Source organism: Scyliorhinus torazame, chromosome 17, assembly GCF_047496885.1.
Source record: "Scyliorhinus torazame isolate Kashiwa2021f chromosome 17, sScyTor2.1, whole genome shotgun sequence".
Taxonomy (NCBI): Eukaryota; Metazoa; Chordata; class Chondrichthyes; order Carcharhiniformes; family Scyliorhinidae; genus Scyliorhinus; species Scyliorhinus torazame.
The window spans coordinates 68,462,923-68,479,129 of record NC_092723.1 but is presented as its reverse complement, the minus strand read 5'-3'; the positions used below and the strand labels follow the sequence as shown (position 1 = coordinate 68,479,129).

General features: G+C 49.6%; 1 protein-coding gene across 1 annotated transcript in view; it reads left to right on the top strand.

Moving 5' to 3' along the window:
- LOC140393928 (ras association domain-containing protein 8-like) overlaps positions 1–15,902 on the top strand; it is a 357,363-nt gene extending 341,461 nt beyond the window's left edge. The window contains exon 5 of the mRNA XM_072480569.1: positions 14,497–15,902. Coding sequence (XP_072336670.1) covers positions 14,497–14,606 — 110 coding nt within the window. The 3' untranslated portion in view covers positions 14,607–15,902. The remainder of the gene's footprint in view (positions 1–14,496) is intronic.
- The last annotated feature ends 305 nt before the right edge of the window (positions 15,903–16,207 follow it).

The following is a 16,207-nucleotide window of genomic DNA, read 5'->3' as shown; positions in this document are numbered from 1 at the left end:
TTGGAGTTGGGGACCAAGGGCAATGTGTCCAAGTTTGCAGACGACACTAAGATAAGTGGTAAAGCAAAAAGTGCAGAGGATACTGGAAGTCTGCAGAGGGATTTGGATAGGCTAGGTGAATGGGCTAGGGTCTGCCAGATGGAATACAATGTTGACAAATGGGAGGTTATTGATTTTGGTAGGAATAACAGGAAAAGGGATTATTATTTAAATGATAAAATATTAAAACATGCTGCTGTGCAGAGAGACCTGGGTGTGCTAGTGCATGAGTCACAAAAAGTTGGTTTACAGGTGCAACAGGTGATTAAGAAGGCAAATGGAATTTTTGTCCTTCATTGCTAGAGGGATGGAGTTTAAGACTAGGGAGGTTCTGCTGCAATTGTATAAGGTGTTAGTGAGGCCACACCTGGAGTATTGTGTTCAGTTTTGGTCTCCTTACTTGAGAAAGGACATACTGGCACTGGAGGGTGTGCAGAGGAGATTCACTAGGTTAATCCCAGAGCTGAAGGGGTTAGATTACGAGGAGAGGTTGAGTAGACTGGGACTGTACTCGTTGGAATTTAGAAGGATGAGGGAGGATCTTATAGAAACATATAAGATTATGGAGGGAATAGATAGGATAGATGCGGGCAGGTTGTTTCCACTGGCGGGTGAAAGCAGAACTAGGGGGCATAGCCTCAAAAAAAGGGGAAGTAGATTTAGGACTGAGTTTAGGAGGAACTTCTTCACCCAAAGGGTTGTAAATCTATGGAATTCCTTGCCCAGTGAAGCAGTAGAGGCTCTTTAATTAAATGTTTTTAAGATAACGATGGATAGTTTTTTGAAGAATAAAGGGATTAAGGGTTATGGTGTTCGGGCCGGAAAGTGGAGCTGAGTCCACAAAAGATCAGCCATGATCTCATTGAATGGCGGAACAGGCTCGAGGAGCAAGATAGCCTACTCCTTCTCCTAGTTCTTATGTTCTTATGTTCTTTTTATGATATGAACTGTGTGGTTTAGGAGCTGCAGATTGGTAAACTCTTCAGTAACAAGTCTATTTGAAGAAGAGATTTCCAAAAAATGCTGGAAATTTGTGCCAAATAGCAAACGCTGTGAATGCAATTATACTCGGCCACGATTAGCATTCCCCTGGGAAACAACAACTGTATCACGGCACGATTCTGCTGTCATTGTCATGTTGAGTGTGAAAAACGTTGCCAATGTGAATTAGGGCCCAATGTGTAAAATAATTGCAATCACAGTTCTGTTCAGCTGATTGCATACTGCATGCCCTGATTGTTAGTTCCATCTCCCCGTGCTAATATTCATGTTGCCACTGTTCAGGTTCAATGAATGATATATTGTTCCGTTAGTAGATGTTCTGGTGAGGCCGTGGGCTTGTTAAAGCTTCTTTGTTCCGCGCCGACTCCTGTAGCCATGTTGCGTCGGGGCCGGCGCGGAGAAGGAAGCTACTGCGCATGCGCGCATCGGCACCCGTTTAATTGGCAATCCAATTATTCTGCTGCTGAAATCTAAAAAGAAATCGCAGCCCAATTCTATCTTGGTCCGTGCTGCATTCATCATTTTTAGTTTGATTAAGAAGTTCATTCCATACTGTTGAAAGGGAAAAAAAGATAACCTGTGTGACATCTTATTATATTTTCCAGGAAAATAAACTACAAAGGATTTCACATGGAGTTGGATTCCTTTGAAGTGTAATATCTGCAAAAAAAGCGCTGTGAACTATTCTAGTCACCAGATTATAATGAGGATCTAGAGGTACTGGGAAGATTGCAAAAGAGATTTGCCAGAATTAAATCAAAAATAAGAGGGAAAGTCTCACCCCCACAACCCAAAAGATGTGCAGGGTAGGTGAATTGGCCTCGCTAACTTGCCCCTTAATTGGAAAAAAAAGATTTGGGTACTCAAAATTTATTTTAAAAACCAATAGGGAAGGCTAAATAGGCGAGAGCACCTTCCTCCAGGAACGAGAAGACTAGGGGTGGGGGCGATAACCTGATTGAGGTACTGAAAATTATGAAATGGGTTTGACAGGGTGAATGTGGAGAGGTTCTGCCAGTTGTGGGGATACCAGAACAAGGAGCCATGAATATAAAATAGTCACAAATAATACCAATTTGGCATTCAGGGGTAACCTCTTTGGCCAGAGAGTGATTAGAATGTGGAAGCTAAATAAACACAAGAGGGAGAAGGGAATAGAAGAATACGTTAATGGGACAAAACTAAACAGAAATACTGCGGATAACAGAAATCTGGATTACAAACAGAAAATGGGTGGCACGGTGGCACAGTGATTAGCACCGCTGCCTCACAGCACCAGGTTTCGATTCCAGCCTTGGGTGATTGTGTGGAGTTTGCACATTCTCCTGTGTTGTTCCTCTGGGTGCTCGCTTTTCCTCCCACAGTCCAAGGATGTGCAGGTTAGTTGAATTGGCCGTGCTAAATTGCCCCTTAATGTCCAAACATGTGGAGGTTAACCAGGGGTTGCGGGGATAGGGCGGGGGGGGGGGGGGGGCGCCTAGTTGGGTGCTCTTTCCGCCAGGTCGGTGCAGACTTGATGGGCTGAATGGCCTTCTTCTGCACTGAAGGGATTTTATGGATTCTATGTAAATAGTCAGCAGGTTAGGCAGCAGCTGTGGAGAAATGAATAAAGCTCATGGGCTGATTTTCCTGATCCCACGGAGGTGGAAGTGGAGACGGGGGTCTCAGGAAAACTGGGAGTGACAGGTGACGGGGCCATCACAGGGTGGCTCTCTGATGCAATCCTACTGTCCAGGATGATTCCCAGTGGCAGCATGGGAGTAAATCGGCAGATGCTGCATGAAGACAGGCATGCCATTTAGCTAGTGGCCAAGAGGTCTCACACCACATGGTGGGGCTGCCAGCTCTGTGGAGATGGCCTCCCTGCAGCAGTTGGGTGCAGGGAAGGATAGGAGGAGGTGGTGGGGTGTCAGTGGGCATTGAAGCCAATAGCCTTACAGCCATCTTGTGGGGGGGGGTTGTGCTTGCCTCATATCAATTATGCTGGGGCAGGGGGGAGTTGGTGGGGGTGGAAGCCCACTCGCTGTCCTTAATAGGACAGCAATTAGATGACTGCTTAGGGAAATAGCTCTCCTGGTCGGTCTCCTGGCAAATGCAGGCTCAGGAGAGGGGTTCCCCAAAACCTATCATCCCGAATGGAAAATGTTAGAATCGGCCACGCTGAAACAGGACCTCAACTTTTGTTAATCAACAAACCCGACTTGAAAATGACCAAGCAGTCCTTGTAACTTATCCCGGCATTCCTCAAGATTGTGTGCTGTCACTTCGATCTCAGTATCCTCTGCTTGAGATGGGGAAAGTGATTGCCGCTTCTTGACAGGAGGTCTCTTTGCAAAAGCCTTACTTTATTCTGGAAGCTGAAAACTGTCTTGGAGTAAGGTCCGAAATAATCTTATCATGCCCCAGAAGGGCCAAGTTGAGAGTTTCTAGAGACTGCATAATATCAGAGAGAAACATCAGGGGCGGGATTCTCTCACCCCGGGGGCCGGCCGGAGAATCGTCGGGACCGGCGTGAATCGCGCCATGCCGCCCTGACGCCGGTCCTGACGCCAGTGGCATGGTCGGCACGGCGCCGGTCGGGGGCCGCTCTCCGGGATCCCCCCGGCGATTCTCCGCCCGGGATGGGCCGAGTGGCCATGCTAAAAAAGCCGGGTCCCGCCGGTGCTGTCCACACCTGCTCTTACCCGGCGGGACCTCAGCGTGGATGCACCTGGGGGCGGCCTGGTGGGGCGGGGGGGCGGGGGGGGGGGGGGGGTGTCCGGTCCCGGGCGGTCCTGCGCTGTGGCCTGGCCCACGATCGGGGTCACCGATCGGTGGGCCAGCCTCTCGGGCTGGGGGCCTCTTTTGTTCCGCGCCGGCTCCTGTAGCCCTAGGCCATGTTGCGTCGGGGCCGGCGCGGAGGAGGAAGCCACTGCACATGCGCGCATTGGCGCCGATCCCACTGCGCATGCGCAGATTCGCAGCGCCCGCTTGACGCTGGGGATCGGCAGCTGGAGCGGCGTGGGTCTCTCCAGTGCCATGCTGGCCCCCTTTAGGGGTCAGAATTGCTGCTCCTGAGGCCATGTTGATGTGGTCAAGATACGCAACGGCGTTTACGACGGCGTCAACACTTAGCCTCAGGATCAGAGAGTCCACACCAGATCCTGAATGTGCACGTCATCTTCCAACTGTGGATAGGGGGTGGGATTCTCCGAAATGGAGGCAGAGTGTCCGCACCGTCGTGAACGCCGTCGCGTTTCACGAAGGCGCGAAACGGGCACGGGCACTACCGATTCTGGCCCCCACAGGGGGCCAGCACAGCGCTGGAGCAGTTCACGCCGCTCCAGCATCCCTTCCCGGCACCAAATGGGCGCCGCGCCAACCTGTGCATGCGCAGTGGCACCGCGCCAACCCGCGCATGCGTGGGGGACTTCCTCAACGCGCCGGCCCCCACGCAACATGGCGCGGGGGTTCAGGGGCCGGCCACGTAACAAAGTAGGGCCGGGCCTGGAGAGGCCGGCCCGCCGATCGGTGGGCCCCGATCGCGGGCTAGACCCCATCGGAGGCCCCCCCCCCCCCCCGGTGAAGGAGCCTCTCTCCCCCCCCACAGGTCCCCCTCCGACCCTGCGCGCAGAGTTCCCGCCGGCTGCGAGCAGGGGTGAACGGCGCCGGCGGGACTCTGCCGTTTCCACGCGGCCGCTCGGCCCATCAAGGCCGGAGAATCGGTGGCCCGGCCGCGGACAGCGGCCCGCGACCGACGCCGCGCCAAACGCGCTGGCGCAAATGGTGCCGATTCTCCACTCCTCGGAGAACCGCGTGCCAGCGCCGGGGCGGCGTGGCTCGGTTGTGGCGATTCTCCGGCCCGGCACGGGGCTCGGAGAATCCTGCCCAGGATCTTGCCTTCAAGAAAAGCAATGAAAGGCACCAACAGTTCCACAAATCTATTTACACATTGCTGGCTGACAACTATCTCACAATGCAGTAGAACAAGACACTCCATAACTTCCTGGTTTCCCAGCATCACATTTAGGGTGTACCCCAATGATGCGCTGGGGAATCCCTCTAGGAAGTTCCCACGTAAGGGTTTATCCTGCAATTGGCCAGAGGTGCTATGTACCTCTGGGCAATTGCGTTGGGCTGGGAAACATCCGACAGAAGCGATCTAACTCGGGAACACGCTCGAGCCCCCCCCCCCCCTCCCCTGAGCATCCCGTTCTGACCCCCCCCCCCCCCCCCCCCCCCCCCCCCCCCACCAGCTTAAATTCAATTAATAAAGCATCTGGAATTGAAAGCTGGTCTCAATAATGGCGGCCGTGAAATTAGCATCAATCGTTGTAGAAATCTATCTGGTTCCCTTCAGGGAAGGAAATCTAACATCCTTACCTGGCCTGACCTACATATGACATGAGGTCCACGGCAATGTTGTTGACCCTTTACTGCTCTCTGAAATGGCCTGGCAAGCATGCACAGTTCAAGGGCAATTAAAGATGAGCAACAAATGCTACATTTTAAAATACATTTTTCTTAAAATCTGCTCTATTAGATGCAACTGGGGTTTATTTTTGCTGTGAAGGTCAGTGAAGGTGCAGTACAGGGATGGTGGGCTGCATGAACTCCTGTGATATAAACGCTAGCAGTTCTCTAATTAAAAGAAAGTTGGGTGGGGGAGGGTAATTTTACATGTATGTGCTATCCTGGGAAACTTCCCTCTGGCCTGCAAATAGCACACTCAACATTTTCAGGGCTGCTCCAGCAGTGGACAGACTCTCTGATTCCAATACAATACAACGTACGGTTGCTAACCCTTCAGGATTGGCCTGGAGTCTCCAGGAAGAGAAGACCAATCTCAAGGACACTGTTGTGTGCAGCCCTGGAGAAAAACCTTCAGGACATTAAGAAAATAAATTGTTTTTTTCTTTTGAACATTTCTCTTTTGCTTTTTGCTTTCCAATTGGTGTAGGAAGGCAGTGCATCGCAGGGATGAGCGTGTTGGCTGACCAATGGCTGGAGTGGGGGTCAGGTCATGTGATGAAACCTCCAGGAATACACTTAATCACAGTTGGTAATAATAATAATCACTTATTGTCACAAGTAGGCTTCAATGAAGTTACTGTGAAAAGCCCCTAGTCGCCACATTCCGGCGCCTGTTCGGGGAGGCCGGTACGGGAATTGAACCCGCGCTGCTGGCCTTGTTATGCATTACAAGCCAGCTGTTTAGACGCTGTGCTAACCAGCCCCTAATACAACTAACCCTAATACAACAACAACTCCTAAGTCCTGAGGTGCTTCGCAAGCATGAAATCAGCCAAACAATTGCACCCAGCGAAAGAAAAAGACATTAGATTAGGTGGCCTAATGCTTTATTGAACAGGTAAGTTTTAAACAGGAGGAGAGAGGTGGACGGGCCGACAGGCTTAAGGGCCTAAACAGCTGAAGATGTGGTCACCAATAATGAGATTTTTAAAATGAGGGATACGCAAGAGGCCAAGGTGTACTGAGAAAATACATAACTTTGCCCTTAGTTTTACTGCACCACGATCTGCAGTGCACCAGTTTTAGTGATTCCAAATAAGAGATGGCTCCAACACTGGCTCTCATCTGGCCTCGAGCCCGCAACTGAATTGAGGTCAAAGTTTCAAAGCAGTTATCAACACTTCATGGAATGAATTCAGACAGAGGTCAGAGCAGTGTTCACTCATGGTCCAGTCACACAATTTCCTTGATTCATTGGCACTATGCTTCAAAATCGATCGACGTGTGAAACTCCACACATCAGTTGACAGACAGAGGCTCATCAAAGGCTTCAGGAAATCAATCCTAACAACTAACGCTTGTCCCCTACCACAGGTGATCTGTCACTTTCAGCATTTGATGCTCGCCATGAAGCAATTACTTTCTGGCGAGTTTCAACATTTTCTATATTGCTTTACACCTGTGAGTAGCACCTTGTTTCAGCATTAACACTCTTGTCTCTGGGTTAGATGGGTCAAACCCCACTCTAGGCATTTGAGCACAAAATATAAGCTGACACTCACTGCAGTCGGTGACTATAATTCATTATTGGGCAGCATGGTGGCGCAGTGGGTAGCACTGCTGCCTCACGGCACCGAGGTCCCAGGTTCGATCTCGGCTCTGGGTCACTGTCCGTGCGGAGTTTGCACATTCTCCCCGTGTGTGCCTGGGTTTCGCCCCCACAACCCAAAGATGTGCAGGCTTGGTGGATTGGCCACGCTAAACTGCCCCTTAACTGGAAAAAATGAATTGGGTACGCTAAAATTTTTTAAAAAAGACTATAATTCATTATATTTATTTATCACAGGCAACAACGCACTTTGTTTTGCACAATCTTTTTTTGTCTTTGCATATTTTGTGAACAACAGTCTTTAATGTGTTCACTCGTCTTCATCTTCCTCTTCATTTGTTGCATTCTGTTGCCGTGTCTGTTCCCGTCAGATTTCTCCCGTCCCTCTTTCTGAGGTATGCCTCACTTTCTCCCTGTGATGTGTGCCTGTGGATCACGCCGGTATTCAAGGGAATCAGCATGGGCCCATTATGCATGAGAAAGTGCATTCAAATAGCATGTTATCCCAAAGTGCTCCACAACCCATGAATTACTCTTGAGTTGTGATCACGATTGTTGACTGTGCAAGTACAGCGGTCAATCTGCACACAGCAAGGCCCCACAAACAAGCAGATAAGATCAATGATCAACAAATCAGTTTGGGTGGCATTGGTTGAGGAAGGAATCGGATGTGGATGCACACCATTCTGGCCAGCGGGAATGGCGGCACTGAAAACGTCTGCCACCACACTTAGAAAAAATAATGAGAATGACCTCCTTCTCTTTAAAACAAAATGGAGTTGCGAGTTCAGGCGATTGTTTCTTTCCTGCCAATACCTGAGCCAATTTTCGCTTCTGGACAAGTCTGGACGATGTTATTAAAATGTAAAACACGTTTCCTGGGGTTAATGGCTGCCCTTCTCTAAATAAATGAAACAAAACTAGTTATACAATGCTGTTTGCAGATTTTCAACTCCAGAGTTGAAATCCAGAGAATGGGTGTGAAGAAGCACGATGGTATGTGAATGGTCATACTCGGACCCCATTGCTTGACAATAGCCTAGCCTTCTGTGAGGACAATGGAATAGATGCTCTGGTCACATGACAGTTGGCGGGGGAGAGCACCGGGCAGGGCAATTTCTTGTCCCTTGTGGACCCTTACCATAGGGAGCAGGGACCTTGACAAGCTGAGTGGAGCAAGATGTCATGAAGCAAGGGAGAAAGCAGCGAGGGCAAATCCAGGACTTGTGAGGGTGGCAGGTGTCTAGAGCAGCTGGAAGCCCCTGAGGGTGGCTAAGGAGCAAGGAAGGAGAACTAGAGACCCTTGTGTGTTGCGTTCATGTTCGACAACAAACAACGAGGTAAAATCAAAAATGATAAGATATTACTGTGGAGGATCGAACTCTCCACCTACAATTATAGTATCTTATACCGGCCAGGTAAGCTCAATGATCCTCCTGATGCCCTGTCCCGTAGTACTTGTGCCAACGCACAGGATGACCGACTGCGGGCACTACATAATGACCTCTGTCACCCGGGCGTCAGGCGATTCTACCACTACACCAAGGGCCACAACCTGCCCTTCTCAGTCGAGGAGGTCAAGGCCATGACTAGGGACTGCCAAGTCTGTGGGGAGTGCAAGCTGCAATTCTACAAGCCAGACAAGGCGCACCTAATCAAGGCTACCCGCCCCTTTGAATGTCTCAGCATTGACTTCAAAGGGCCCCTCCCCACCCACAACCGCAACACGTACTTCCTCAATGTCATCGACGAGTACTCGTGGTTCCCCTTCGCCATTCCCTGCCCCGACACGACCTCCGCCACCGTCATCAAAGCGTTGCACGACCTCTTCATGCTGTTCGGTTATCCCAATTACATTCACAGTGACCGGGGCTCCTCCTTCATGAGTGAGGAGCTGCGTCGGTACCTGCTCGCCAGGGGCGTTGCCTCGAGCAGGACGACCAGTTACAACCCCCGGGGGAACGGACAGGTGGAGAGGGAGAACGCGACAGTTTGGAAGGCCGTGCTGCTAGCCCTCAAGTCCAAAGGCCTACCAGTCTCCCGTTGGCAGGAGGCCCTCCCTGCCGCACTCCACTCCATCCGGTCCCTTTTGTGTACTGCAACGAATGCTACCCCTCATGAGCGGATGTTTCTCTTCTCCAGGAGATCGGCATCCGTGACATCCCTTCCGTCCTGGCTCCTGTCCCCGGGAGACGTCCTGCTCTGCAAGCACGTGCGGACATCTAAGGCGGAGCCCCTGGTGGAAAGAGTCCGTCTCCTACACGCCAACCCACAGTACGCGATAGCGTACCCCGACAGGCGTGAGGAGACCGTCTCCATCAAGGACCTGGCCCCCTCTGGGGCCCCTGCCGCCCCCGTCCCGCAATCTCCACCCCGCTCCCTCTCTGCTCCCGTCGATCCCTCGGCCTGTTACTACTCCGTGCCAGCCGCTGTCATCCCGCAGTTTCGCCTCGAGCCAGCCGAAGCGGTGGGGGACGTCATGCCGCCTCGCGACCCAGCACCACCGACTGCACGGATACCGCTGGACACTACCTCAGCACCGCAGCTCCGACGTTCAAAGAGATCGACCAAACCCATCGTTCGTCTCGACCTCTGACGACATGGAACCTCCTGATGGACTCTGTTCGTTACTCCCTGTTTGTTCACTGTGTTTGCTACTCCAGATTTTCACCCCGGACTTCCTTCTAAACAAGGGGTGAATGTGGTGATACACCACTGTGCTTCCCTAGCATTGTACATAGTTATATAATAGTTGTGTGTAACGTGGCCTGTAATCCTGTGTATTGTACTGTGTATTGTACTGTAGCTCTGTAGAGGTTCGGTCACCTGTATGTAACCTGACCTGGCCATGGAGAGCTCCGCCTTGGCCACTCCCCCGGGAGTTAGGTATAAGACCCAGCTTCTGAGACCTGACCCATTTTGTCTGGGGTCATCTGTGTCGGGTAAGCTTCCTATGTAGTGTATTAAAGCCATGGTTAAAGTCTCACATGTCTTTGTGGTTCTTGACGCTTAGTGCATCACCTTGTCAGACTGACTGACAGAACCCCTGGGTCTGAGAAACTTTTTGGAGAGAGAGGAGAGAAGGACTGCAGCCAGGAGCTGAAGCAGCAGAAACAATCTAGTGAGTCACTGCGTTGAGGAGCCGAGGTCCAGAATAGGACAGAGATCTGGAGCATTGGCGGTGAATATTCCCTGTACGTTTGTTGCTTAAAGTTATACTTGTCATTAAAGTGTCCCTTTAAGAAAGGTTTTGTTTGACCACATGGCTTGCAGCACAGCTTCAGTGATGTCATTTGTGGGTGGAGCTAGGCTATGGCTGTCAGGTGAGAGGGGGTTTAGTGTTTTGGTTTCATTTTCAGTTTGTTGGTTTGGACTGCAGGAGGAGTCCGTGTTTTTATTTTAAAGCTGTTCCCATGAACTGAGAGCACATTGGGTGTGGCAAACTGCCTTGGTAACCTTAAAGATAGAGTTGCTTTCTGGAAGGAGTTTGGAATCTGCTGTTTGGGGGCTGGAGCAGAATCACAGGGAAAGGACCAGTCCCATTCAAGTGAGATTACAGTGTGCTGGGCCACGCCCTTGAAAGGGGTTTTGGTTTTATTGGATTTTGTATTGAATTGGAACAGCTACTAAGGGGGCTTCCTTAAGAGTTATATACATACCTTACTGTTGTGTGTTTTTTCATGTTTGTAATTGATAACAAATTGCTAAACTTTGTATATACGTTAACTACATTCTTATAATAAACTTTATAAAAGCGCATAGGAAGTGAAGGCTCTTGTGCTAATCCTAGCCAAATTCAACATAAAAGTTATAGGTCAGATGAGCTTCATAATACACAATGGAATTTCTGAGCCCTAGCCTATAACACACTTCCATGAAGGTTTATACAGTTTTGATACCAGTGGAACAAAGGGAGCTTATTTTTTAGCCTTTGTACAGTCCATGGCCGGGATTCTCCCGCAATCGGTGGGGCGGGCCGTACCGAAACCAAAGAGTGGGGTGAACCCCTCCGGCATCGGGCCATCCAGAAGGTGCAAAATCCTACGCACTAGGACGGCGCTGGAGGGGTTGGCGCTGCGCCAACCAGCGCCGAAGGGCCACCGCCAGCCGGCGCGAATTGGTGCATGCGCAGGAGCACCAGCATGTTCTGGCGCATGCGCAGAACCGCTGGCGTGTTTCCTGCGCATGGGGGGTTTCTTCTCCGTGCCAGCCATCGTGGAGCCTTATAGAGGCCGGTGAGGTGGGAAAGAGTGCCCCCACGGCACAGGCCCGCCTGCAGATCGGTGGGCCTCGATTGCGGGATTGCGGGCCCACCCCCCGGGACCGGATCTCCCCCCGCGCCCCCCCGAAGACTCCGCAGGCTGCACTCCAAGACAGGTCCCGCCAGTATGGACCTTGTCTATTTCACGCCGGCGGGACTGGGCGAAAACGGGTGGCCGCTCAGCCCATCGGGGCGCGGAGAATTGCTGGGGGGGGACCGCTGCCAATGGCCCCCGACCGGCGCAGCACGATCCCCGCCCCCGCCCGAAACCCGGCGCCGGAGAATTCGGCAGCCGGTGTTGGAGCGACGGGGCGGGATTCACGCCGCCCCCCCCCCCCCCCCCCCGCCGATTCTCCGACCCGGCGGAGGATCGGAGAATCCCGCCCCATCTCACGTTAGATAAGAAACATCAATAGGCCGAGTTGGCCGTGACCTCTCTACCTGAGAAACTAGAGCAAGGTTTCATTGCAGAGATTTTAATGTCACACCTTGACTGATGTGGAACCAAAGAAACCAACTACTGTGAATTATATCCAACAGAGAAGTCATCTTTTAAAACCATCCAGCCTCTTCTTCAGTGGACCAACAAAGGCCAGTATCATTTCAAAACTTCACCCTAGGGAAAAGCAAGAGTGACAAAGAACTCTTGAACTCTTAAGACTTAAGTGCATGATATCTTTATTGTAATCATAACCTTTTCTTGAATGTGTGAGTGTCTGTGTGAGTGTGAGAGTGGGTGTGGTTATGTATACATTCAGCTGTTGGATAGTAAATATTTGTCTTTTCAAGGGCAGCACGGTGGCGCAGTAGGTTAGCAATGCAGCCTCACGGCGCTGAGGTCCCAGGTTCGATCCCGGCTCTGGGTCACTGTCCGTGTGGAGTTTGCACATTCTCCCCCTGTTTGCGTGGGTTTCGCCCCCACAACCCAAAAATGTGCAAGCTAGGTGGATTGGCCACGCTAAATTACCCCTTAATTGGAAAAAATGAATTGGGTACTCTAAAATTAAAAAATATATATATATATATATTTGTCTTTTCTTCTAAAAACTGACAAGAAAACTTGTCATTTGTCTGTCTCTGACAGTTACAGGGCTCGGGGGGCGGGGGGGGGGTGGTTAAACACTTTTTTCTTTTTAAAACACACTGTCTGGGATCAGTTGAGAGGTGGAAAAAAATGAGAACCAGCCCTATCATCTCTGCCCTGCCCATAATAGTATCAAGAGGCTTCTGGTATCTCACCCAAATGGCCATTCTACATGATTGAGTCCAGACACCTAGGCTCCAAAATTCCTATGGTTCTGATTCTCTGACGCATGTGTAAGATTTACATGTCACATAACGAAGCTGTTGAACAAAGTGGATCTGCGTGTAGTGAGCAAACAAAAAAGAAATGGACAGATTTCTAAGTCATTGAAAGTAAGAGGGCCATTCAGGCTTCAAGTGGAGGCAGTAATGGAACACAATGACCAGGCCATTCCGGATCAATGAGATGATTGGGCTGCCTGGCTATTTTGTAAAGAAAGAAAGATTTGCATTCATCGAGTACTTTTCATGACCACCGATAGTCTCAAAGTGTTTTTCAGTCAATGAAGTACTTTTAAAGTGTAGTCACTGCTTTAATGTAGGAAATACATCAGTCAATTTGACAGTTCAACCTCTCACAAACAGCAATGTCATAATGACCAGGGGCGGAATTTTCTCAGTTTCAACACGAGTGGGAAAACGGTGACTATCCCACCGGCTGCGCTGCCAGCTTTTCCCGCTGAAATTTAAACCTCTGAAATTTGGAGGTGGGTCCCACAATGTCATGCTGTCGGGTGGGTTAATGGGGGCCCCAATGTAAAAAGAATAAAAAAGGAGCCCCCCCCCCCCCCCCCCCCCCCCCCAGGCACATAACCCCTCCTCTCAGACCCCCCCCCCCCCCCATGGACATAGAAACCCTCCCCCAGGGAACCCGCCACCCAATGGACACAACTTTCTCCCCCCCCCCCCCAGGAACCCCTACTCCCCACAGATATGGTGTCCCCCCCCACCCCCCCCAGGGAACCCCTACTCCTCACAGATATGGACCTCCCCTCACGCCACCGCCCCATACACAGACATGGAACCCCCCCGCGGACACTGAAATCCTCACGCACCCCAAACCTCCCTTCCCTCACCAGCACCGCCCAAGCATCACCCCCTACCTTGGGGCTGTACTTACCTGAGTGCCCCAGTGGGTTCTGGTTGCCAATTCCCTATTTGTAAAGACCTGTCGAGAACCCCGGCGGCGTGACATCATCCCACCAGTGGGGGGATCTGGACCTTCATGCGTGGGGCGATTTTCCAGCTGCGAGGTCTGCTAATTATATTTAAATTAATTCAAATGAGATGGTTAGGTGGAGATGGTTAGCAGTTTCAAATTCCTAGAGGTGTACATCTCCAAAAATCTATCCTGATCCACCCATGTCGACGCTACCACCAAGAAAGCACCACAGTGCCTATACTTCCTCAGGAAACTAAGGGAATTCGGCATGTCCACATTGACTCTTACCAACTTTTACAGATGCACCATAGAAAGCATCCTATCAGGCTGCATCACGATGCCAGTGCTTATGTAGTTACATTGTATATGTTGTGTTGCCCTATTATGTATTTTCTTTCATTCCCTTTTCTTCTCATGTACTTAATGATCTGTTGAGCTGCTCGCAGAAAAATACTTTTCACTGTACCTCGGTACACGTGACAATAAACAAATCCAATCCAAAAAGGGGTTCCAGCCATTGCGTGGCAGGGACCCTGTTATGTCACTGGCAAGGGTGGGTGGGGCAGAAAGAATGAATTGAACGGGGAAAACTAGCCAGTGTAAAAGCCATTTTGGGACCGCCATGCAATTCCCCCCTCGCCCTCCACCCTTCCCACCCACCAAAGTCAGGACAGAAAGTTCCCCTCCAGATCATCTATGTTTTTTTGTGTGACGTTGATTGAGGGATAAATATTGGCCAGGTAACAGGGACAACTTCCCCACTGTTCTTTTGAATTATGTAAAAGACTCTTTGGCGCTATGTCCATTTCCATTCAAATGCCTGATGGCTCTACTTTCATGCTAATGTGAACTTGTATATTCATGCATGTTTATTCTCTCCTTTCGCAGAGTCTCTGCCCCATCCAGATTCCTTCAAGTTTGAAATGTTTCCTGCCAAAAACAAAGTTCTCCAGTACTCAATGGTCTCCAGCTTTAACCAAGAAGGGATCTATGTATAACTGTTTCATTTTATTCTGAACTTGGACTCATTAAAGTACAACAGATCAATCCAACACATGCATGGCCTGTGCCAGCAGGTTTGGCTCTGATGGCATTGACAGGCATTAGGCAAAAAGGATGCTTCACTGAAGTTTTGGAAGTTTTAGAAAGGGGCTTGATTCATGTTTTACGGCTTCTGCCACCTGAAGGCAACCTGCATTCGGTTGTACCCTGGATTTGGATCTAGCTCTTGGACTGCGAAATGCAAACCTCACATTAACAGCATGTGCATTGTCTTAATACAGTTCAGTCACATCCATGAGATACATGTGGATATGATACTGAGAATAGAACTGAACATATCATTTACACTATTGAAGCTGGTACAACGTACTTGGCGCCGCTGACAGTAAATATATCGTGCTCTGTACTGGGCCAATCAGCAACAACTCATATTTATATAATGCTTTTAACTTAATAAACCGTTCCAATGCACTTCACAGGGTCTTTGGGCCTAAGCAGCTGAAAACATGGTCACCAATAATGGACAAATTAAAATTGGGGAGCTGAAGAGGCCAGAATTAGATGAGTGCTGATTTCTCTGAGGTTTACCGATCAGATGACAGACATTGAGTACTTGTACATAGATTTGGGACTGCAAGTAACATGGTATACCTATGACTATTAAGTGACTCAACAATGCATTTAGACCTGGAACTATGTATACTTTATTAGTCCGTTGGGTACTTTAATAGACATTTGGAAACAAGGCAAGCCACATATTGCTGTATTAACACTATGTACAAATGGATCTGACACAGTGACTGAGGCTAACAGAATATATAGAGTACTTGAATGCTCATAGACATTTGTTACTATCAGGTACTGAATGTTCACTGTTCTATAGTAATGTGCTGAGTTCCTGTGCATAGATCACGCACTGAGACTGAAAGTCATATTTTCAGATTCACAAGACTGCGGTTTTCTTACTCACTGCACACCCTTGTTCAGCTTGAATGCTGTCAATGCGCAATAGATGCAAAACTAGTGCAGAAATGCAGATTCTTTAGAGAACATTGCAAATGCAGAATATGTTGAATAATCAGAGTTGAGGTGACACAGTGGTCAGCACTGCTGCCTCACAGCACCAGAGACACGCATTCAATTCTGGCCTTGAGTGACTGTGTGGAATTTGCACCTTCTCCCGTGTCTGCATGGATTTCCTCCGGGTGGTCCAGTTTCCTTCCACAGTTCAAATATATGCAAATTAGGTGGAATTAGCCATGCTAAATTGCCCCTTAATGTCCAAAGATGTGCAGATGAGGTGGGGTTACGGGGATAGGGTGGGGAAGTGAGCCTAGGTAGAATGCTCTTTCAGACCCGATGGACTCCTGTACTGTAGGGATTCTATGAAAGAGTTAACACATTTCTTTCACAAATATGCTCCAAAGTGTTCCATTCTTAACAACAGCAGGTAAAAGCTCTATGCTAATGACTCAGAAAGTCGATTGGTGGTACAGAACATGAGTATTGCTGAGACATGCTGTTGACGCTTTTCCTCTTGTACTCATCAGGACAGATGCAAGAATGCCAATTAAGAAGGGAACAACAATTTATACTG